At 31.1% G+C, this 25,593-nt stretch overlaps 2 protein-coding genes across 5 annotated transcripts; one reads left to right on the top strand and one right to left on the bottom strand.

Annotated features, from left to right (window-relative positions):
• Positions 1–629: 629 nt before the first annotated feature.
• LOC100799521 (ras-related protein Rab11C) lies at positions 630–2,683 on the bottom strand. Of its 2 annotated transcripts, XM_003552665.4 has the most exons (3): positions 2,602–2,683; positions 2,230–2,425; positions 630–1,348 (listed from the first exon to the last, which is right to left on the bottom strand). In XM_003552665.4, exons 2-3 carry the CDS (start codon positions 2,392–2,394, stop codon positions 860–862), a joined length of 654 nt encoding a protein of 217 aa, XP_003552713.1. In that variant the 5' UTR covers positions 2,395–2,425; positions 2,602–2,683; the 3' UTR covers positions 630–859. The 2 variants fall into 2 exon arrangements, with proteins under 2 accessions (XP_003552713.1, XP_040867957.1); XM_041012023.1 differs by lacking the exon at positions 2,602–2,683 and having other exon boundaries at positions 2,230–2,470.
• A 7,861-nt stretch (positions 2,684–10,544) lies between these two features.
• LOC100795826 (cucumisin) lies at positions 10,545–15,299 on the top strand. Of its 3 annotated transcripts, XM_041012020.1 has the most exons (11): positions 10,545–10,740; positions 10,841–10,916; positions 11,073–11,161; positions 11,912–12,006; positions 12,108–12,351; positions 12,478–12,991; positions 13,334–13,437; positions 13,566–13,784; positions 13,873–13,984; positions 14,272–14,485; positions 14,589–15,299. In XM_041012020.1, exons 1-11 carry the CDS (start codon positions 10,718–10,720, stop codon positions 15,116–15,118), a joined length of 2,220 nt encoding a protein of 739 aa, XP_040867954.1. In that variant the 5' UTR covers positions 10,545–10,717; the 3' UTR covers positions 15,119–15,299. The 3 variants fall into 3 exon arrangements, with proteins under 3 accessions (XP_040867954.1, XP_040867956.1, XP_040867955.1); XM_041012022.1 differs by lacking the exon at positions 10,841–10,916 and having other exon boundaries at positions 10,675–10,740; XM_041012021.1 differs by having other exon boundaries at positions 10,684–10,916.
• The last annotated feature ends 10,294 nt before the right edge of the window (positions 15,300–25,593 follow it).

Below are 25,593 nucleotides of genomic sequence, written 5' to 3'. Positions count from 1 at the left end.
ATTTATTTTTATATATAAATAATACAATTTTTTATTTAATTATAAAAAGTAATAAATTTGTAATTTTTGGATTATTTAAATATTATTTTATATTTACGTAATTTGTATTTACAAATTACGTAAAATAATTTTTTAAAATAATATATATATTAGTTTATGGATTTTTTTAAATTATAGTAAAATAAGAACAAATTTTTATATATAATAATTTATTAATTTTTATTAAAACAAAATTTTATAATAAAAATAAATACATGTAAAATGAAATGTTAAATATATTTAAATATTAAATATTTTATTTTAAGTTATAAATTTTATAATTAAAAAAAAATTAATAAATTTTGACTAATAATACATATAAAATAGTATTTATAAAATCAATTAAATAAAATAAAAGTCTTAGTGGTCAAAGATCAATGATGGAAAGACAAAGATTATTTATTAAAAAAAACTTAATGTTTTGATTTAAAAATAGGCGGACAAAAATCAGAAAGTTAAAATTATAAGAAAACAAAAATTATAATTTAAGCTTATTACTACGTACTAATTAATTAACGATGCACTAAGACCAAGCTCCAACATCCGAATGCATGTATGAATCTAAGAATCAGTATACGAAAGCCAGGACTACAAATTGTTAACACTTGTCATATATATTCATTTTCTGTTGTGTTTCTTAAAAAAAGAGAGAGAGAGAGAGAGAGGCTAAAGATCTGCCTCTTGTCTCCATAATAAAAAAGAAAATGTAGCAGAAGGTAACGACTGTTCCTCATGTCATTTGTGTTTTTTCAAATACAAAAAAAGAAGATACCCTGAGAAAACTTGATCCTCCTCAGTCACCTTTTTTCTACAACATTAATTAATTGGAGCAACAAGCTGATTTCTTCTCCACACTACCTGACATATTTGAGACATTTATGGTAGTCCCATGAGGAAGGCTAGTAGTGGAAGCTGCTCCCTGTGCAGCCAGTGCCTTTTTACTCATAATTTGGTATATGTCAAACAAAATGGTTTGAAATGCTTTCTCAACATTGAAGGCCTCTAATGCTGAAGTCTCTAGGAATGAGAGAGCCTCTCTCTCAGCCAAATTCTGAGCATCATCAGTAGAGACTGCTCTGAGATGGTTGAGATCAGACTTGTTTCCAGCCATCATAATAACAATGTTGGAGTCTGCATGGTCCCTCAGTTCACGGAGCCACCTTTGTACATTCTCAAATGTTTGCCTCTTGGTTATGTCATACACCAATAAGGCACCCACTGCTCCTCTGTAGTATGCACTTGTTATAGCTCGGTACCTCTCTTGACCCGCTGTGTCCCATATTTGTGCCTTCACAGTCTTCCCCTCTACCTATAATATATGTCAAACAAACAAGTGTTTCAAGGAAATTTAGTTTCTTCTTATTTTTCATAGACATATCATTGGAACATGTAACATAAATTGATCCAAAATGAAAATATCTTTGCTTGCTTCAACGTATCAAGTTTTGTGGAACTGCAACTGATCGAGTATAGACAAAATTATAAATGAAACGGTTAAGAGTTTGTAGGCATAGTTCACCACATTATTATGGTCATTGTCTTGGTCACGGTCACAGTTTCATCGCGATCCTTCACGTTACGGAATATTACAGATAAATGCAGCCAATGTACCACAATTATGATCATGATACAGTCGTGGAGGCTAAAAAAAAATTGATGTTTTACAAAGCCTTGGTTGTGGCATCATTTAATTTATTTTACCAACTCCACTCAAGGGGAAAAGGCTTGCTTATTATAGGTGTATTTTGCATTGCATTTATCTTAAAGTTTGAAAAGTTTATGCTTTTATTTTGGGATAATATTACCAAAATACTACCTCACACACAAGAAAGCTTTTTTTCATAAACATAATTAATCCATATAACTCTCATCATTATCGTCCATTATTTTTCTCTCTGTCAAACTTTTATTTGTCATTTCAATGGTGCACATCCTTTGTGACATTATGTATACAAAATATATGTAAAACTATAACATTTACATTATTTTATCATGGTCATCAAGTTGCATTCTTATCACATTATTAGCATGGTCACCACCAAACTAACAGAGGGTAATCAACAAAAATCCCAATGATAAAATGGCATAAATTTAATTAGTTTTTTGAACTACGCCCACCATCACTCAAATTGAGAATAACAGAATCATAGTTGATGTTTCACAAAATTTCAGGAAAAGAAATAAACCAACCTGTAAGGTTCTGGTTGCGAATTCAACCCCAATGGTAGACTTAGACTCCAAGCAGAACTCATTTCGGGTAAACCTAGAGAGAATGTTGGATTTTCCAACACCAGAGTCTCCAATGAGTACGATCTTGAAGAGATAGTCGTATTCATGGTCCACTTTGTATGCCATGCTTCCAACACCCGACACCACCCGAGACCAGCTGCCCCAATGGAAAATGATTTCCAAAATCAAATACATACATGAATCTCAATAATCACATGATCAAAAGATTCAAGCATAACAAAAGAGATAGCGAGAGAGAAATTAAGATGATCGAATATGACATTAGCAAAGTGTAACTACCAAAACAATGGAGAGATGATGAAGGGTACTAACCATAAAAAGATGGTGAAAGCAAAGTGGGGTGATGATGATAGATGAATGCAGGGATTGAAGATTCAAAGTTGGGAGAGAAAAGGAGAAAGAGAGAGAAGAAAAGGCATTTTGAAAGGCAAACACCGAGTTGGTGCAAACAGAATAAACGGACGACAAGGCACTTTGAACGGTCATTCGTGTGGAGTACATTACGCGAACCTCGGCAGTGTTACTTTTCCATTTCCTTTTTTTGATCATGTGCACGTAAAAGTTAGAACAATGATGTTCTTTCCAATGTTTCTCTTCATCTCTCTTCTTCTCTTGCACTTTTATTTTTCTTACTATACATATTCACCGATAATTTTTTTTCAAAGTGCTTGTTAGGTTTCACATTAAAAAATTGATGGAATTAATTTTTTTATATATTTTTATATGTTTGATTTTATATTAAAGAAAAATTCAGAATCAATTCTGAATTAAAATAATTCTAAGTAATTTTTGCGTTACATAAAAAAATTTGTAATGAGATTTATTCATAACTTTGATTTTATGATAAAAATATTCAACTATAAATTACATGGCTTCAAAATCAATTTTAACTAAAATTAATTTTGTAAAATCATTTTTTTAAATCAATTTTATTGACCCTCATCCAAATACACATTAAATTGCTATGTCATATTCTTAATAGACCTTAACTATACTAAGATATCATTGTTATGAGTGGTACTAGACTTAGGTTTTTTAATTGCCATTTATCATCAAAGTTAATGAATATTCACTTTTGTTTGAATTTATTATCATATAACAAAACTTATCGAGTTTAAGGAAAAAAACTGCTACTTAGGTAAAAAATTAAGTGAAAAAAAAATCAATGAGAGAAAATTAAAAATAACCTTAAAATAAAGGATCATTTCTTTGGGCTTTTGTTGTCTTTAAATAGAAGTTTTCCTTTTATCTTTTATTTTTTTAATAATCATATTATTGGTTGATGACTTATCTCTATCAAAAAATCTCATTAATCTTTTTTAGTGAGATTTTTTCTCTTAATTATATTTTTATTTATTTATATGGTTTAAATTTGAAATCTTTCTTAAGAAATTCAAACTTAATTTCTGTCAGACCAATGTGATGTTGATCCTTCTTTTTAACCCCTAGTGTAACTATTTACCATTTAATTTTTTTTCGTGTGTGTGCAATTTAAATATTCATTTTCGAGTTAGAAAAAATTTCTCAAAATAAAATAGAGTTTATGCATTGCTAATGTAAAGATTTTACAATATTAATCAATTAAAAATCATCTTAAGTATGAATTTGTAAGTAAATATTAGAAAAGTCAACAATATTACATACATGATAAATGACTGAATAACAATATAAAGAACACTTTTACAGTATCGGTGTATTTAAATTATATTATATCGTTTCTCTTACATTGAATATTTCATAATTTTTTTACTTTTAATAATTATTATTACTTAAATTTAGTCCATTTGAATTTAAAAATCAATATCTATATTTTAACACATAATATCAAATTAATAAATTCATTCCATATTGTTTAGCTAACATCATATAGTCATGTTGGATGAGAAAAACATATTTTTTTTTATCAAATATAATAATTTTTTGTCTTCTCTTTCCAAGTATATGTCTCTTTTATCAATAAATGAAATTACATTGATAGCTTATTTAAGGATTATGTTTGGTTTAAGGAAAGATGAGAGAAATAAGATAAAAATTTTATGGGTCTCATGCACATGAGATCTATATCTTTTAAATTTTTTATTTTTATTTTTATCATCTAAACGAAACACAACCTAGAATAATTTTTTCCCGTCATCAACATAACATTGATCTAAATTCCAATTCCAAATTAATGGACATAGGAATGATATCTTAACTCAAATAATTTATATGTGCTTATTAAAAAAATTAAATTTTCATTACTCAATTTAAAAAAAAAATATTTTTCATTTATTAATTACAATAAAGCGTTGAATTATTTTAAAAGAATAAATACATAAGGACTAAATAGTTATGCATTAATTTAATCATACTGTGATAATTAATAAAAATAAATAAAAAATAATATGAAAACAAATTTCTAATTTAATACTTTTTTCCTAATAATTCTTTCTTATTTCAACATTTCTCTCTCACATCATTAAATATATTAATCCATTCCTTTTAGTCGTTACACCACTCCGTAATATGTGTGTTAATTTGTTTCCTAATTTGGAAATATTTTACTTTTGATTCTTATTAGAGACTAAAATCATAGCAAATTAGAGAGAGAAAAAAAGTGAACTATTTCAAAATTTTGGTGACTAAAATTATTTTTAAATTAGGGAGAGAAAAATGAAGTTAAGAGTAAAAATTAAATTACTTTCCCCTAAAACTAATTTAAATTAATGGAACTTCAAACATTCCAATTCCTCCCTGTCCTGAAAGCAATGCTATTAGACTAGGCATTGTATAGACTATAGACTGATCTCCCACTCCCAAGTCCCACCAACATGGCAACCTTTGTTTTTCTCTTTCATTATTTCACTCTCGGGTCCCTTGCAGAGCTGATATTTGTCACATTCTGAACTTTAAACCTAAGCAACGGTCCTTTTCCGCTTTCCCTCCAATCTTTATCAACCAGATCAATTGAATGCAACCTATGTCTTCATCGACCCTAACAATAAATAACCTACGCGTTAGGCGGCTTGACGAAAAAAAATTGATTTAATTTTAAGGATTTTAGCAAGTCAAAATCCTTTTTTAAGGCTTTTAATTAGTCAATAATATCTAACTTTCAATTGATGCCATATACATGAATCAAAATCTTAATTCATCAACTTGATTAAGATCTTAACTAGCAAAACAAGAATGAATAACCAATTTCGATTTGGTTATCAATCAACTAAATAAAACTAACAAAATAACTTAGCATTCTTCAACACGTATAATACTTGCAAAAAAAAGAAGCATTTATTCATTTTAATATATTGAAGAAACCAAATTGTAGATGTAGACTATTAATCCAATTAGATCAATGAAAGCAAGTAAAAAGATGTAAATTAAGAATTGCAAAGTTAAAATAAAAAATGAAATAATTGAAAAGACAACTTTAAAAGAAATTAATTAGAATTTAGATGGTAAATGTAAATAAAACATGTAAACTTCTAAAGCACCACACACAAAAGGAGAAGGAGAAGGAAAAGAGGGAAGGTGGTGGGTTGAATTTCTCCTACTAATAAAATTCTAACAATTAACAATTAATATTTGTCGAAAAAAATTATAGAGAAAAGAAAATTAAAATAAACTTTGAAGATCAAAAGAAATTCAAGAAGTGAAAATAAACTAGAAAATGGAAAGCAGAAACTTATTGAAATTCAAAAGAAAAAGAAAGTAAAAATCAAATTCATTAAATTTAAACAAATTAAAGCAATTAACTTGAAAGCAATTTAAATGAAGAATTGTAAGAGAAGTGCAGTAAAACTAAGAGAAACTTGAATTAAAAAAATAGATGATGAATAACACATTAAAGAAGAGGCTTGAAATACAAAGTGAAGTAATCTGCAAAGCAAAATAAATAAATAAATAATCAGGACTAAGGAAGTTAACTCTCAGACACAGCATCAGCCAGAATGGCCAAATCAAAACTAGAGATCAAAATTGAAAATCTAAAAAAAAAAACTGAGTCAATTTGGTCTAACTCGGGAGGTCAAACAGGCCGGTAAAATGTATGCTCAAAAACTACTAAGCCTATTTTTCCCATACCTTTTTTTTAGAGCAAGAACATGGGCCAATTTAGCCTAGTCTAACTAGTAACAGGCCAAGTCAGCCCAGCTCTATGTCCAAGAGACCAAGACTAGCTGGGGATCATGAAGCATAACCAAACCAGGCACTCCACTGACAAAGTTCCAATTTTAGCCAATTGTTGTCCTCTCTAAACGCGTGAATAAGCAAGAAATTCCAAGTGTTGATGATGCACCTCACTTTGGAATATGAGTGTGCATAAAAATAATAAAAACTGGAGTAATTGACAGATATAGGTAATTGCATACAGTGTCACGTACGTAAGCACGATGTTATGTCTTTTTTATGATGGCATAACAAAATTGAATTAAATATCCCATCTCCTTCTGTTGGATAAGAAACTTCCAGCCAATTTTCTGTTCGGCTTTTCTCCAATTAGCTAAATAACAGTTGCTCATCATATCTTATGGTCTATATTAATCGATCAATTTGTTTTGCATTGTTCAATTCGTCACCAGTGTTAATAAAGAATGATAAACGTTAATCCAAATTGTAAATTGTGCAACCTTTTGGATATTGATCGGTTGGCCAATAACCCACTCACAGAATATATTGGTTGTCTTTATTACAATGACTATTCTTGACACTAATTGACCAATAGCAGTGAACCATTACATGTGATGATGAATAACTATGATTTGGATGGAGAGGGAATTGACTTAAAAGAGGTTTCCGACTTGGAACTTAGAAAAGGAATATAAAATATTATTGATAAATATTAGTGATTAGTTTATTAGTGTGAAAGATTCAAATCACTGTCTCTCCCTCTCTCTCTTTTTTTTTTCTTTTAATCACTCAACTAATCTTATAACTACCAAAATTAATAGATATATCATGAGAAGCAAAGTTGCAAGCAACTAATTTTGTTCTTTTGCTTACTTGTTGGAAAATGGCAGATGGTCCCATGCTAAAAACAATTTCCAAAAGACCTAGTCAACTTGTTGATTATTATGATAACGAAATACATAACATAGCGAGTTATCTACACATGGACCCTACACTACACTCAATTTTAACGAGGTTGATAAGGAAAACTAAAATTAGCAAATTGAACATTTTAGCCATCTCATAATTTAACAGTTTCTTCAATGTATATAACTCACTAAGCAGGCTCCAATCTAATCTAACAACATTCACGGATGCATAGAACATTTTAATTTATTTAGATGTGGATGGATTTATGGGTCTGATATTGATTTCAACCCCACTAGCTTGGACTGCAAGCAGTGCATGACATGTGACTTCAAATGTTTTTCATCATTATGATTATCAACAAGGTTATTAAACTCGAGAATTTATGCAAAAACTCATAAGAGTTTCATAAATTTAACTCGTGAACTTAATTCGTAAACTTGTATGAGTCTATTTCACATAAAAATAATAACAAAATATTTATAAACTAATTAAACATCTCAACAATATAATAAAGCAAAATACAAACAACACACGGGGAGTGAGTTATCACATTCCTAACTAATAGAGAAACAAGATAATTAGATATACATATCATATAAACTAAATAAAATTTACTTACACGTAATTCACGTAATTTCATCACTTTGTCATTCAAAGTTCACTTTTCATCCATCAATCACACTTTTCAGTCAGCAATCACATTACACAAAAATCACATTCTCTGATCAAGACATAATAACACATCAATTTCATAATAAACAATTAGCAAGCGCATGAGACAGTTATGCTAAGACTCAATCCTATATGCAATGTGGTACCATGTCAGTGAAAAATCACCCTGGGGCGCTTAGGAGTACATAACAAGACACACTACACAATGGGTTTGTCAGGTCACTCTCACTAAGTAAGATCATAGGGAGACCAGTCAGGGTCACGATGTTTTGCGAGAATGCTCCAACCATATGGGATTAGCATAGGCTTAAAGGAGCACTCAAACCCGGTGACTCCCAAGACCTACACTCCGAAGAGTCCGTCAGGGCCTCTCCCTCCTAATTCAGGTCCAACCCCTAAAATCATTTTAGCACACAGGCACTGCTAGTGAATTATACAATACCCACAACCTCACACTCATGTCTTAAGCACGTACAACATATTGCGCTACAATTTAACACTGGTTCCTAAATAGGAACCTACACTTTCTCTTTAACACTGGTTCCTAAATAGAAAACCTACACTTTCTCTTTAACCCTGCGCATTTACACTTTTCTCAAGATAACACTGGTCGGATTATTGTACAATTCACAGCTTACAACACAAATAATGTCACATCAAGAGTTAATCATACACTTATTCACAACCAAAACTCATTCACAATTGCACATCTCATAATGTCACAATCCACCATCACATGTTTTCACGTATCTCACAATTTAACACATGTTCTACTTTACACTTTTACTCAATCTCAATAACAATATTATAATCTCAAGGCAACATATTATTCCACAATTCATCACATATTTCATTTATAAACACTGCTAATGAATTATACAATACCACGACCTCACACTTATGTTTCAAACATGTTTAACACAATTGCGCTACAATTTAACACTGGTTCCTAACTAGGAACCTACACTTTCTCTTTAACACTGCGCATAAACACTGGTCGGGTTATTGTATAATTCATAGCTCACAATATAATTAATGTAACATCAAGTGTTAAACACATTCACTTATTTACAATTGAATATCATGTCCACACTTTAACATCTCATAACATCACATCAACCATCTCATAACATTCCTAATGATATTCATAAGGTACAACATACACATGTTCATCAAATTTAACCATAATATTCTCAAACTCCAACACTTAATAATTTTTGGAATCATACTATAATACTCTACAATATTATTTACATAAATTATTAATATAAATAACAACCTCTATATATATATAAGCTAGCATACATCATATTGAATCACAAATTACAAAGTAAGCTTTCAATGCACAAATTCTAAATAATTATATGAACACTTTGGTCAATTTCAATTATGATATTAACTTTTTAAATTATATATAAAAACCTAAACAACAAGAAAAAGAGAAAATACAAAATCATTATCTCTCTCTAAATTTCTCCTTTATTTCATCAATTCATATTAATTAGAAAAAGTAATCGATTTATAGGGTTCACGCTCAACACAATAGCATATCAATTCCACAACAATTGGTTTGTCAAACATATAATTCACTGTAATAATTATAAGGATAAAATGAAAATTACAAAAACACCCCAAAACTCATTCCAATTGATATCTCTAAGGATCCCTACACATGTTCTCACTAATTCCCAATTGTGAATAACTCATCCCTTACCTCTAAGCGGGCTCACGTGTCTTTAGCCAGCGATAGCAGCATCTCTAACAATTCTCTGAGATTCCTCCAATTTTTTTCTCTAGCTGCTCCGGTAGAATTCCCAAACGTCAAAGAGACAGAGAAGGGATTGAGGCCTCCACTTGTACTGTCACCATGCGATTTATTTTTCTCCCCCCACAAATATTATCTCGCAAATCCCAACAGTGAAAGCGTGCGAAATTGAATTTCGAACAACATATCCAAATTTCATAAAAATCCAACGGTTAACGAAACCGGGATCGTAGTTTTACCGAGACAGCTCTGGGTTTCTACGGGAAAGAAAAATGGTACAATGCGAGGGATATTTCTCTTAGCTCAGACATAATATCGAAATTCCCAACGGTGATAATGCTCGTAATTGTGTTGCGAACGTGGTGCTCAAAGCTGACCTAGCATGTTACTATTTATAGCTAGGGAATTTACGACCTATTATTTACTCTATTTATTTATTATTTATTAGTTTATAAAAACAAATTTTATTTTATTCTCTATCAAATAAATAAAAAAAATACCCTTTTTATTTTCTCTCAAATCATTATTTTAATTAATAATTATATCTCCTTGTTTATTTATTTAAAAAATCTCATCATTTTTTTATATTCTATTTATTTATAAATAACAATCAATTTTAATCTAGTTTACGAAAATTGGGATGTTATAAGTGTGACAAAGGGTAGACAAAATAAATTCTTTTCCTTAATTTGATTTGTGTAAGAATAGATGGATGTAATTAACAAGTTACGCTTATCATGGTGTAATTGCAGTTGGATTGATGTCACTCTCAGTTAATGAGAACTTGGATGCTACCTTCCAAGAGCTAAAGCCCCAGTGGCCAATGTTTTTCGTTTCCTTTTTGTGTTGGTAGACTTATCTCTTAGTTTGAACCGTTCAACTGGGTAGAAGCCTTTGATATTCTATTTTATGACACGTTTTGCTTTGATTGGTGGGAAAATTTTGGAGAAAAGATAGATAACTCGTAATGCTGCAATGGAATCAAGCATGGATGGAAGGTATGTCTCTGTCAATGGACGTATATATAAACCGGCACAGCACCAACTACTTGGCTGCAACCTTCTGAGTCTTAACTAACATGACAATGGATACTTGTAGATCCTCTCCCCATTTGCTGATGCTTCTTTGCTTTGCTTCATTTCTTCAAATATGTCACTCAGCATCCCAACTGAAGGCAAATCTATATCATTATTTTGTTTGCTATTCTGAGTCTTTTTCCCTATGTTTTTGTCTTGGTTTTGAAATTCTTATGGTCCATGTTATTCATGGTTTTAGCTAATTAAGGAGAAGACCATGTGTCTTATTTTTTATAACTAAGTTCCGAATGCAGAGCTACATTGTCTACACTGGCAATAGCATGAATGATGAGGCTTCTGCGTTGACTCTTTATTCAAGCATGCTACAAGAAGTTGCAGACAGGTAATGACATTATATCATAATAAAAATGTTTTAGACATCACAAATTCTGAATCAGATGGTTGGTCAGTTCCAAAATCGTAGCAATCAATCTATTGAGAGTAAATCCCCTTAAAATTGATCTCGTGATAGAAGTATGATTGAATGTCATGACAAAAATGATTCTAGTGTTAAAGACTCTATAATATTAAATTTGAATTTAAGTGCTTACCAAATTTCAAAAGAAAAGGAAAACGAAAACTGAGTGTTTTAGCTAAACGACTTGGTCAATTTACGTAACAAGATTCCAAGAGCTAAAGGAAGCAACTTTGTTTTTGGTACATAAGAAAACTCTATTTTTCTTATTTGGTCATCGACACTTGGCTGTAGTATACTGTCACATGAAACAGAATCCTTTATGTTCATTATATTGCTGTTTTTGTTATAGCATTAGCACTCTGTCTCACTTATTGACTGCTATTAATGGAACTGATAGGCTACAATGTAACTGCATTACACCATCCTCAGTGGGCAAGCCTATTTTTTGCTTGCAAAGCTTTGTTAGGTAGGAAAAGTGTTTTAGAAAATAAAAGAATGAGTCAAAAGTGGAAAATACCTATCATTCTCCTTGTTTTCTGCATTGACAAAAGGAAAACTGAAAAGTAGCCAATGTAAAGTGTCATTATTTGAAGAGACTAGAGAGAGAACTAAAAATGCATGGTTAATTGGCTCCTTTGTGTTGACTTTTTTCTTGATTTGTACTCACAATTTCAGCAATGCTGAGCCCAAGTTAGTACAACACCACTTCAAGCGTAGTTTCAGTGGCTTTGTTGCTATGCTAACGGAGGAGGAGGCCGATAGAATGGCTAGTATGCACAAAAACTGTTTTGTCTTTTATCCTCTTTCAAAACTCATCTGTCTTTTATTCTTAGATTCACACATTCACCAACCAAGAATACTCTCAATGCAGGACATGATAGAGTTGTAGCTGTCTTTCCTAATAAAAAGAAGCAACTCCATACAACAAGATCATGGGATTTTATTGGCTTTCCACTACAAGCAAATAGAGCACCAGCTGAAAGTGATGTCATCATTGCAGTACTTGACTCTGGAATTTGGCCCGAATCTGAGAGCTTCAATGACAAAGGATTCGGTCCACCACCTAGTAAATGGAAGGGCACCTGCCAAACTTCTAAAAATTTCACATGCAATAAGTATGTAGTTAGTTGTAAACTTGTAGTTTAGTCCACATACACAATTACACATAGATAACATTCAAAATATTTAGAGGCACACAAAAATGTACCCTATTACTAACAGATATTGCTATGTTCTTGTAGTAAAATCATTGGGGCTAAGATTTACAAAGCTGATGGATTTTTTAGCGATGATGATCCAAAATCTGTGAGGGATATAGATGGTCATGGCACTCATGTAGCATCAACAGCAGCTGGGAACCCAGTTAGCACAGCTAGCATGTTAGGCCTTGGTCAGGGAACAGCAAGAGGTGGCGCGACAAAAGCACGCATTGCTGTGTATAAAGTGTGTTGGTTTGATGGTTGTTCTGATGCAGACATACTTGCTGCATTTGATGATGCAATTGCAGATGGGGTTGACATAATAACAGTTTCTCTTGGAGGGTTCAGTGATGAAAGCTACTTTAGAGATGTAATAGCCATTGGAGCATTTCATGCTGTGAGAAATGGAGCATTAACAGTAACTTCAGCAGGAAACGGTGGTCCAAGACCTTCCTCCCTATCCAACTTTTCGCCTTGGTCAATTACTGTGGCTGCTAGTACCATAGACAGGAAGTTTGTTACCAAGGTTGAATTAGGTAACAAAATCACCTATGAGGTAAATTACCTTCTCTATCCTATTTGATGAACTATATTATATGAATACTGGCTTAAAAATAATGTTTTTTTATACTATCAATCAATAAGACTTCATTCTTTGTATAATTTTTAAGACAGCCATTATAAAAATTAACACCTTTTGTATATATTTTATATTGTCAACTATTAGAAAATCATCATTAGTATAAATTTTAAAATATTTATCATAAAAACCAACAAATTTACTGGGAATAGTAATATGTAATCGGATGACAATGTAAAAAAATGTTTACATGCATATATTATTTATTCTATAAATTATAACATCATAAAGAATTCAATTTGTCCGTTCCATGTTTAGGGTACCTCAATAAATACATTTGATCTCAAGGGAGAATTGTATCCTATAATTTATGGTGGAGATGCACCAAACAAAGGCGTAGGCATAGATGGATCGTCATCAAGGTAACATCATGGCCCTGATATCCTTCAAGATGTATAACATCATGTCCTAACAAATAGTGCCGAGTTCCAATTCCAAACCAAGTTCCAAAATACTCTAATTTGTTAATGAAAATGTTTCCAAAGTGCAGGTTTTGCTTCAGCGGTTCGTTGGACAAAAAGTTAGTTCATGGTAAAATTGTTCTCTGTGATAGCAGAAGCCAAGTGTCAGGCCCTTTTGATGCTGGTGCTGTTGGGGCATTGGTACAAGGTCAAGGTTTTAGAGATATTCCTCTCTCTTTTCCATTGCCTGGATCTTACCTTGCCTTGCAGGATGGTGTCTCTGTATATGACTACATAAACTCTACAAGGTATCAACTGAAGATGCTACTTACATTAACAAGAGTGTAGAGAACCATATATACTTGCCTAATATTGATTTTTTTTCTTTTCTTGCAGGACTCCAACTGCAACCATATTTAAGACTGATGAGACAAAAGATACAATAGCTCCTGTTGTGGCCTCTTTCTCTTCAAGGGGCCCAAACATTGTTACACCTGAAATTCTCAAGGTGCCTTAATTAGTTTTTCTATGACTGAAAATTTATCTTTATCTAGCTTATGGAGAAGCTATTGTATAGTCCCATACCACCACGTATCTATGGTCCTCAACAATCTCCAAATGGTACATATTCAAGTTTTTTAATTTACAAGAAAGAGTTAATAAAACTCTGTCAGATATCAGATAGAGATTGGCTAGAACTATAGACACCTAATGGTTCATACAGTAATTTCTCAGCATTATGGTGATTATCTCTCCTAAATCTTCTTTTTCCTTTTTCTTTTTGACATTTTGTAGCCGGATTTAGTGGCTCCCGGAGTTTCGATTCTAGCTAGTTGGTCTCCAGTTTCCCCTCCTTCTGACATTGAAGGTGACAACAGAACATTGAATTTCAATATAATCTCAGGAACTTCAATGGCTTGTCCACATGTTTCTGGAGCCGCAGCGTATGTTAAATCATTTCATCCAACATGGTCTCCTGCTGCTATTCGTTCAGCTCTAATGACAACAGGTGATAATAGAAATGAAATGAGTGATGACACATCTCATGATCTCAACTAGTATTGGAATTTGGAATCATACTCTTGGCTAACTCTTCTTTGTGCACATTGCAGCTAAACAACTTAGTCCAAAGACTAACCTTCAGGCAGAATTTGCATACGGCTCAGGCCAAATTGATCCTTCCAAGGCTGTGTACCCTGGTTTAGTATATGATGCTGGTGAAATAGACTATGTAAGGTTTTTATGTGGACAAGGCTATAGTACAAGGACTTTACAACTCATCACAGGAGATAACAGTAGCTGCCCTGAAACAAAGAATGGTTCAGCAAGGGATCTAAACTACGCTTCATTTGCACTCTTTGTCCCACCCTCCAACTCCAATAGTATAAGTGGCAGTTTTAACAGGACTGTTATAAATGTTGGGTCACCAACGTCCACATATAAAGCTACTGTCACTTCTCCTGAGGGACTGAAAATTAAGGTGAACCCCAGTGTTCTACCATTCACTTCTCTTAACCAAAAGCAAACATTTGTGCTCACAATTGAGGGACAACTAAAAGGACCTATAGTGTCAGGCTCTTTGGTTTGGGGTGATGGTAAGTACCAAGTGAGGAGCCCCATTGTTGTGTTCAATACAGCATGATGGCCAAGGTTAATGCATTAAATAACTTGAAGCAAAAGCATTAAACATTTGCGGGTTTTTCATATATATTAGTATTAAACAGCCAAAAATGGCTGCTCTCATTTTTATTGATGATAAAATATTGAAAGTACTCTAAATGGCACGAGTTGATTCAGGCATTAAATACCTGATAGTCAAGTTATCTTAAGTCTTGACACTTCACAAGTTCTAATAACTCTCATCTACACATTCATTAAGGTTAGCAGGTATGTATCACCCACGATAAGATAAACTGATTTGGCGGTTAAAACAGGATTTAATGAAACCTGTCCAACTTTATATTATTTCAATTTATCCAATCTTTGTTATGCATACCAATTTCAATAATTTGTTCTTCCTATATCCTTTACTGTGGCAAGCCATCAGTAAAGGAGAAACACATTATATGCTACCCTTTTAACAGATAAGCATATGCTACTTTTTTTTTAACAATGACTGAAGATACATAAACACATGGGTAGAATCTATACAATAGGACGCCAAAAAGATGTGGTTTCCATATTTTAATGGTCTGTAAAGGAAACAAAACTAATAGAAGAAAAAATATGTAAAGATAACTATTTCTACTAGATGGTTAATACTGGCATAGTGACATAGCAACAACTTAATAATATTTCCGAGACAGTGAAAATAAAGGAATTTAACTAGTCCATTCTCCTTCATAGTTTCATTTTCATGATTCCAGATATCGACTATCCCATTAACATATGTGTGACTGAAAAAAGGCTAAAACTTCCTGCATTTCCCATTGCATTGCGGAATGCAATTTTGCCTTCCGAAATGGACTTTCTGAAATGTAATGGAAAGTGTAAGAAATATTAGTGGGATTGCAGGATACAGCACCACTGGAAAGGAAAAGAAACTTATAATCCCAGCCAGCCTTCAAAATTACATAGTTCTATGGTCTATTAGGTCCTGAATAGGCCCAGAAAGAGTAGACAAATTGGGCAGTCCTAAGTCCATTTTAAATTTTAGGCATCAATCTAGTTTTTTGTGTCTTTTCTTTTTAATTATTTAACAACATAATAACTCAATAAACATGGTTGTTTTCCGCTTCAGGGCAAGCCATCAACGGCATATTTCGCACTTAATTTCTCAAAGTTGGATTACGAATTTCTTCCAACATCTCATAAAATGTAGTCATTGGATACATATCCACTATATTGTATTCTTAATCAATCTTACTTTGTTACCATAAAATTCATTTGTAAGTCAAGAGACAAATGATATGTTACTGAATTCAATATCTCTATATTACCACTTAGCTTCTCATTCACATTTCTTTACAATTAAGTTTTATTTAATTTTAAAAAAATATCTTTAGTCAAGTTGTTTTATTATCACAATGTCATTTTTTTAATTATGTGTTAATGTTTGAAAAACAAAACACTTTATAAAATAATCGCTAATATAAATTAATAATATTTTATTTATTTTCTAACTAGTTTTACTCTATAGATCCCTTGAGCTAAAATATATTAACTTAGGTTTGCATACCCAATTAAGTTTTAACGAAGGGGGATTCCATAACACGACTCAAATTAATTATTCTCTTTATCGTTTTATTTCTTTGTTTCTCCATTCACCACTCATATATAAGAGGGAGAAATTTTCTTATTTTATAGTATGCTATATTTTATTTAGGAGACAATCAGACAAAGGAAGGGAATATAAAAGAAACCGAGTGATTTCATTCCACAACCCATACCAAACTCCCAGAACATTAATGATTCAGTATTCTCTCCAAAATCACGCGGGAGATGCTGAATCTTCTCTTTATTATACACTTCCCACTCACCATGCAATAAGTCTTCTCTATTCATGAACACTATGTAGGTATCTTTTTAAATAAAAAATGTTTGATAGATACCTAACGTGTTATTCAATATTTAGAGAGAGTAAAAAAAGAGAGAGAAAATTATAAGAATAATAGAATTTATGATATGATATAAAAAAAAAGATAAAGAAAAATAAAAAAATATTAATAAAGTGTTCAAAATAAAAAGTAATTTACGTATTATTCTTCTTCTTCTTGATATGTTCAGTCCGGCATAAACACCTAACCTACCCTTCTTTTGGTAGCTAGAAAGTTAATTGTAGTGCTTGTTGCAAGTATTCCCGCTATGTAGCCAGTCGTTTGAAGTGTTCTCTAGCATTTTCAAGGAAGAAGCTAGAGAGCATCTACTAGGAGGAACAGATTCTTTACCCACTTGGTTAATATGAACCTATTTTTTCCACTCTAATAAAACTAAAGTGTGGCAGAGTTTTTGTGTTGAACAGAATTTGATTCTTTGAAAACAAAGAACTATGATTAAACCAATAATCTCGTCCATGATCCACACTACAGTGACTGAATTAATCATTTAAGTGCTAGATTTCTACTTTCTAGCATGCTAATTATATAGGTAGCGGAGACCATCCCCAAGGAGCAAGAACAGTTAGCACATTATTTAAACAGTTGTAATTTTTTGTAAAAAAAAAATTACACTCTTGTTATAAATAGCCACCATATTTAAAAGAATTTAAATTAAACATATGCAACAATCTAACTTGTACGTATCATAATTCTCACAGTGATATACGAGTAGATAAAAAGCTTCTTTTTTTTTTAATTTCTGAAAATGCTCAAAAAAGTTTCAAAAACAAAATTAATTTCTGAAACTTAGTACCCAGGCTCATGAAACAAATGATAGTAGTATACAAACTTATTTATTTGTTGCAGAGTAAGTCAAATGGCTTGACGTATTAATAAACTTGTGGAGTAAATTTATTAATTTATTCAAAAGAATACACAGTGAGATTTTCTTCCAGTTAACTATTGTAACATATTAAAGCCGGTTAAACTGAAATATTGACCAAATTAAATACTTCACATATAGGAAATTCCTTGAACCAAAAATACAAAAAGAACGGATAGATTCAATTAAAAAAAAAATTATATTAGGAGTTAGAAAGAGAAGAGAGAAAGAAAAGCCATTCTAGCTTGTCGTTTAATTACAAAGTGACAAATTAAGCTCTTTGGTCCTTCAAAAAATAGTATTCGATCGTTTTCCCTTGACTAAAAGAGATTCCATTTTCAATTCTTTTCAAATTGATGGAATGCACGCATGTGCAAATCATTTGGTTGGGGCAATTTCCTGGCAAAATTAGGTATGTATCGTATAACAGTGGAATATTCCACATTTCCACTTTCCTTTATCCATTTCATTTTCCAGGCATTTTAAACACGGTTCAAAATCAAATATGACTTCTCTTTATTTCTTCAATAGGAAAATCTTGTGACTTCTTTGGCGCGTAACATTTTTTTTTCTCATGTATTTTGCTTTCTGCTATTTTTTTAATAAATAGAAAACTATAAGAAATCCTGTGAGAATTCACATGAAAATCAGGTATTTGCTCTTCTATTATAGAAACTCATCACATCATGCCAATTTGGCCTAAAAAATATGAAAACTAACTATTAACTTAATCCTCTAAATGAACTATTAATTTTTAAATAAACGTGAAAAATTACATCAATCACCTACAATCAAACATGCACCTAAAAGGAATAAATACATCTAATTAATCACAATATCACATTAAATACATGTAATGTACAACAACGCAAATAGTATAACGGAATAGATACTTCTAATCACATTAAATATATGCCAGTCGTTACTTTGACTTTAAAATAGGGCACATGTGTTATGTATTATGTAATTATATAATGTTATGCAGCTTATTTTTGTCACATGATTAAATTTCATTTTTTTTTTCATTTTTTATAATTAAAGCCTAAGAATATATATTTTTACAAATTTAATATTTTTATTGTTAATTTAATATATTTTAAATAAGCAATTTAATTTTTTAGTTAATTCCTAATCTTCCTAATTTTAACCCTAACCCTAGCCTTCCCTGAGCTCTGTTCATCTTTTCCACCATCGTCGCCTATCGATCTGAGTTTCTTGATCATTTGCAACCCAAATTAAAATTTCGCACGCCCGTTTTCTTTAAGGCAGCTTAACTCTCAACCAACTCCTACGCACTCCATCCTGCGAGTTAAAGATCAAATTAAAGTTCATTTCAATAATTCAATTGGTGAGATCTAACTTGCAGGAAAAAAAACTTAAACTAATTAATCCCTTTGGCTATTCATGTTTTTGACTTCTCAATGGGAACAACTTGCAGTCTAATAAGTCTTCAAAACGATGCTTTTAAACTTTCAATTTCTTAGTTGGTCACATAATTATATTTTATATTTTGATTTTTCTTATAAAGTCAGAAATTTGATGATCCTTTTTGTAATTAAAAAAAAAAATTGATGATAGTTCACCAGAACATATTGATTATCCTATCGTATCTATGCATTTTAAAGAAATAAAGAATATTAATAGACAAAAGAAAAAAAAATAATGTAAATTTTATATGAATGATGGTTATGTTTTGACCATGAAAATACTTGTGGAGTTGGTGCTCAAATTGATAGGTGATGATGGGAAAGATTGATAGAATATAGGGGTTTAGAAATAGGAAGATTAAGAATTAATTAAGAATTATTTTTAAAAAAAATATATTTAATTAAAAATAAAATATTAAATATACAAAAAGGTTCTTATGTTTTAATTGCAAAAACATGAAAAAGTAAATTTAATCATATGATATGATAAAACAAATCACATAACATTATATAATTAGACAATATAACACACATCAATATGATTTATTTTAAAGTCACACTAAAATAATAGTCATACATGTAATAATCTACAACGAAGAGGACAACTATAGTTGTGAAAGTCTTGTAACGTGCTTTAGAAGTTTGATCAAGAAAAGGAAATATTGGAAAAGAAATATTACAATTTACATTGAGAAAGGTTAATTATTGGGTGCTGATCTTACAGCACCTCCAAGTAAGAGATTTCTCTTATTTGTAGATCATATATATTGATCTTTATATAAAAACTCTCTTAATATTATCTCGATATATAAAATGTTACATATCCCAATTCGTTAGGTAATTGGTATTTGGTATGGGGGTCAGGATTTTCATCTCTGTTTTTATTTGGTGTCGAGGAGATATGTATATCAGATTTTTTTCTTTGTACCACATTCAAGCTATATAAGGGTTTTTTTTTTTATATATCTTATAATGAAATTCATTGTGCTTATAAAAAAGTTTAAATGTTACATGTTTAATTTTTATGAAAATATTAATGAGACTCCCACTTAAATAATTTACCAGAAAATTACACACATGCACACCACTGATGCAAACCAAAGGTGTATATATGCACCATGAATCTCCAAATTATTCTTCTTCCAAATTATAATACCTTGGAAGTTGCAAGTGAATTCAATATCAACTATTAGTAAGTGAAAATTCAAAGAAATTAAGCAAGGCACCTTGAATTTCGATGTCACCTTCCTAGACGGTAACGAAGTTTCGATCATAGAAAAAGACCCGTTTTGAACCCGGCGTGACATCAAACGCGTGGCGTTTTGACTATCAGCATAATTCCACTATTCTAGAAATTCTTTGCAGTTTCATTCACTCCAATAGGACAAAGGAATCAGAATGTGCGTTCCTCATTCTATAAAAAAACCAACTTTCAAGTGTTCATTAATAATTTTGTTCCCATGTTTTCTCCTGCTCCCTCACTTCTTTCGTGTCTACTTATTATAACTTGTGCTGTTTTTCTCTTTTCTGCTCTTTATTAGCTTGTGGTCATTGCAGTTCAGAAAGAAAAAAATGCTCACCCCAAAGTTGTTTATACTATTCTTTGCTTGTCTCCTAATAATTGCTCCCAATTTATCTCCCAACCCAAATGGTGTGGAAGCTACTCAGGTTCTAACCATCCATAAAGGTGAATCTTTATCTATATCTATATATGTGTATGTGTGTGCTTGCATTGGTTCTTTCTGTTCTACCTCAATATATAGAAAGAAAAAAAAAGCATATGCATATGTTAACACAAAAATGCATGTTGATTAATACATGTAGGGTACACAAAGCGTCAAGTTTATTCCACTCTGGGGCTCGTGTGCAAATGCTGTGATGGTAAAGGTGGCGAATGTACAAGCACATGGGAGGATGATGCTTGCTCCAACCTCGTGTGCAAACCATGGAAGTATTAGGGATTGAGCTACTTATATACTAAGCTTAATTCATAAATAAATAATATCAAAATTAATATATATGCCCCATGCACTATGATCATCATGTAGTAGAATTATAAGTAAAGCTTCTGCACTTCAAGTATTTGATATTATATTATATCAACCTTTGATAATTGTTATCATTAATGTCAGAATATATCAAGTGATTTTGCTTATTAAAAAAATATTAAGTGATTGTTAGAGTGAGTTTCTTTAACAACTTACAAGTTTTAAATTCAACTTTATTAGAGATTAGTTGGTGAATGATGATAATGATTGAAATTAATATATCATGTATAGAGTGGATATATGTTTTTATGATTAAGAAATGTGTGGCTTCGCCAAAATTCGTACTATAAATCATTCTCACAGTTCAATAGTTTTTTTCCATAAATGCAAAAGAGTATGAATCGAGATAGACGAAAAGTGAAAAGAAAAAGGTATCACCATAACCAACCGTGATTTTCGCCACACCCTTGAATTCCTTTTATTATCTTACCACTCAAATTAAGACATCTGGCTTCATCAAAATTCATACTATAACTCATTCTTTGGGTTTAGCTTAGCAGTTCTCATTCATATAAGAAAAAACCTAAAGAGTGTGAATGAAAATAGTATGAAAACTGATGGAAAACCTAGAAGTAATCTAGTACCAACCTTAAAATAAAACGACCTTAATTTTGCCAAACTATCAATACTTTTATTTTTTTTATTTAATCCCTCATATTAAGGCATGTGAGTTCGTCAATTAAAATCTGTAGTGTAACTCATCGTATAGGGTTTATAATACTTATCTTCTGTAAGGAAAATGCTAAAAAAGTATACGATGAATGAAATTAAATAGACCAAAAGCGGCGAAAAGCCTATAACCTGCGGTACCAACTGTGTTTTTTATATATTCATTTTTAATTTTATTATTTAATAACTCAGATTAAGACATGTGGCTTCATCAATATTCATATTACACCTTAGTTTAAGACATGTTTAAGAAGATTTAGTTCAATTGAATAAAATATACAAATTTATATAATTAAATTCTTGATACATGTTTCTATTCCTATAACTCATTCTTATCATTTAGCAGTTCTCTTTTTTGAGAAAAATGCTAGAGTATGAATTAATGAGGGTGGAGAAAAACAAAACAAAATACCCATAATTAGTACCAAGTGTGATTTTTGTCTCAAACCCTTGAATTCCTTTTATTTTTCATTTTACTAGTACGTACTGTGTTATTTATTGACTTAAGTTAAGACGCGACTTCACCACAATATTATAACTCATTCCCTAGGTTTTACAAATATTTTTCCATAATGTTTGCTTCAGCGGCACATGCAGTTATAAGTTAGTCATAAATTTATTTAGGTTTAGAAAGTCAACCAATTTCTAGGCATCAGTTAAAATATGACTTTTCATTTGAAATATATGGAATCATATAATATACATCTATGTTCACAGTCATAACTATTCGACAAAATTCAACTATATAAAATGTAATTTGTAAATTGAGATTTAATAATGGTTGTTAGATACGTTTAAATTAATAGAAACTATTCATTTACATGTTAACACCATCATTATAGAATTATGTTAGTTGACAAAAAATAAAATACAAAATTTACGGTCAACACTACCTAATATTCGTATTAATGTAAAGTCATTCTAACAAATATTCTAAATAAGAGAATTGCCACTATCTAGTTGTTTCATATGTCAAGAAGGTTTTTTTTCCCCAGAAAAATATGTCAAGATGATTTTAATTAAGCCTAAAAGAAAAAAACATCAAGCCAAGTAAGACGACAAACTCTACACATAAGACACAAGATTCCAAATTCCAGCGGATGAAGACATATTTCTGTGAATACATAGTGCCGGGGAATGAAAGAAAAGCATCAACGACAGAGTATATTTAATATCTTCACCTTCATCCACAATTTGTTCAACAAATCTTGGAATAAAACCTTTGCAACTTTTTTTCCTGTTGTGTTCTAAGGATCATTTTCCCAATGTCGAACGCAGCTCTAGAGAAATAATTTTCAAATGATTAAGGACGATTTTCAAATGTCAAAGACCTCAAGCAACTATAATCTTCGATCTGTTCACGTAGAGAAATCAAATTAATTTAATCTGATCAGGCCGTACAGTTGTTAGTGGTAGAAATTATTTTGATCTTTGTAGTATTTCAATTTGAGATTTATTCGAATATTTCTTCCATTTTTGATTGTAAGTAATGATGTATTTTTGGGACTTCTAGAACCAGTTACGTGTTCTTTATGAAACCCTGGACATGCTAGTTGGACCTCTTTGGGCTGCTATATATATTGATAAAAAAAAAATATTGCCTCATAATAAACCCTAAATGAAAGATTCAAGGAACTAAATGAAAGTTTAGGCCTTAAAACCTAAGAAAATTTGTGTATTTGTCCACAATAGTGACCGAAACGAATTTTTATACCTTAAAACAATATAATTGATTTAGGTTTAAGAGTCAAAAGTGATAACTTTTAGTAGAGTACTCAAATACACATCTATTTTTATTTTAAGCAAATTAAAGCCAACAAATCCAAATCACGACTCATACTACCAAGCCCCATCATCATTTGTAGAGATGACAAAAAAATGAGTTAAATTTGTCGGACCGACTTAAATATATTTGATAAAATATAGAATTTAGACTTTAAATTTTAAATATAAATCTATTTAATTTACTTGATCTAATCATGGACTAATCCGAGTTAAACCCACAAAAATCTGTCAAAAGTCTTATAAGACCAATTTTCATCGGGTTTAAACTTATTTTTAAAAACTCAAATTGAAACAGGTTTTTTTTTTCCTACCTCACAACAGCTTGCAATCTAGATGGAGCTCGCATTCAACTGAATTGCCAATACTACTCATTTGAACCACACCCTCTTTCACCACAATTCGCCATACCACAGTGAACCAACTACCACCACAGTCCACTTCCTATTAAACCTCAACTATTAGAATCCTCTCTGATCCGTCAAACCATCACCCAAGCCACCAACTCGCAACTCGCAAACCCACATCAAACCGCACCCACATGCAGCCATATTTAAGGTGTGAGAACATTAAGTTTGTACTAATGATCTACAACTTTATTTCTTTCATTTTAAAAGGTTATCAAATTAAAATATATATATATTAAAAATGTAAATTTTTCCCATTTTTACCTTCAAAACATAATTCCCAAAAATATCTTAAGGGACAAAAATTTTGGCTACCCAAATTCTGTCTATATATTTTCTTGCAACTCTTGCTGTTTTTTTTTTTAAACATTGAAAAAATAAGTTTGTCATTTTGATGATTCTGAAACTTTGAAATGGAGAGGTCAGGATTTTCTTGTGAGGAAGTGGGTGCCTTATTTTGTGTACGATGTGAAGAAGGCAATTCAAAGTAGTTTTTAACTTAAAAAAATTACAAAAAAGAAAAGTATTTTAATCTGATATTTTTAATTTAGGTTTAAAAAAACTTTAAAAATGTAAAAAAAAAAAAAAGTTCAAATGCTACCTAAATATTTAAAAGTCAAATTTTACTGATACATTATTAGGAATAAGGAATTAAATTATCCTTTGGAAAGGTTGGCCAAAAGGGAAGGCTTCTTTGTTGGTTTGCATGTTTGAAAGAGAACCTTACAGGGCTTGCTGGCATATTCCATAATACTAACCCTTCCGACAATATTTGATGTGAAAAAGTACTTTAACTTTGTTCCAGAATATATTACACACCCTCCATGAAATTCTCCCATGCAGGTCCTTATCCTCAGTTATCCAAAACGAACCTGAGAGAATGAAGGGAATTCTTTAAGTACACCAATGTATATATACTCTTGTTTAAATTCTCTTACATCCCTTCCATATATATGTTCTTCTGTCCACTTTAGACCCGCTTTAATAAGACCATTCCCCATGTGACCTTTTGCAACCTTTATTTAAGGGTATTAACTTATAATATTAGCTGCTGATTAACAATAGAATATGGTCTTATCGTTAATTAAGGATATTAAATTAGGTTATCTAATCATGCATATTTTGCTTTTTCGGATACCTTTCCAAACTAACAATCTAGTAAAGCATTAATGCATATCAAGTTCGATCATTTAAATAGTTCCTTTACATTGAAGATTCTAGGCTATAATATCTATTGTCAAGATTATTCAAAAACTAGTGGTATCTAGATCCCACCATAGCGATTGACCATTTACATTGGAACTAAGTTGTAACAATCATTAGTCCGTGAGGTATTATTCATTACCGTAGTAGATTAATGTACCA

The sequence above is a fragment of the Glycine max genome, chromosome 18 (genome assembly GCF_000004515.6).
Source record: "Glycine max cultivar Williams 82 chromosome 18, Glycine_max_v4.0, whole genome shotgun sequence".
Taxonomy (NCBI): domain Eukaryota; kingdom Viridiplantae; phylum Streptophyta; class Magnoliopsida; order Fabales; family Fabaceae; genus Glycine; species Glycine max.
Note: the sequence above shows the minus strand (reverse complement) of the source record. Positions and strands in the feature narration are given on the sequence as shown.

Bases quoted from the DNA above. Each gene is read 5' to 3' on its own strand.
- LOC100799521 (XM_041012023.1), bottom strand. From the start codon at position 2,463: ATGTATTTGATTTTGGAAATCATTTTCCATTGGGGCAGCTGGTCTCGG. The intron at 1,349-2,229 runs GTTGGTTTATTT...CATATATTATAG, and splicing joins TCGCAACCAGAACCTTACAG to GTAGAGGGGAAGACTGTGAA.
- LOC100795826 (XM_041012020.1), top strand. From the start codon at position 10,718: ATGGAATCAAGCATGGATGGAAG. The intron at 12,352-12,477 runs GTATGTAGTTAG...ATGTTCTTGTAG, and splicing joins AAAAATTTCACATGCAATAA to TAAAATCATTGGGGCTAAGA. The intron at 13,785-13,872 runs GTATCAACTGAA...CTTTTCTTGCAG, and splicing joins GACTACATAAACTCTACAAG to GACTCCAACTGCAACCATAT.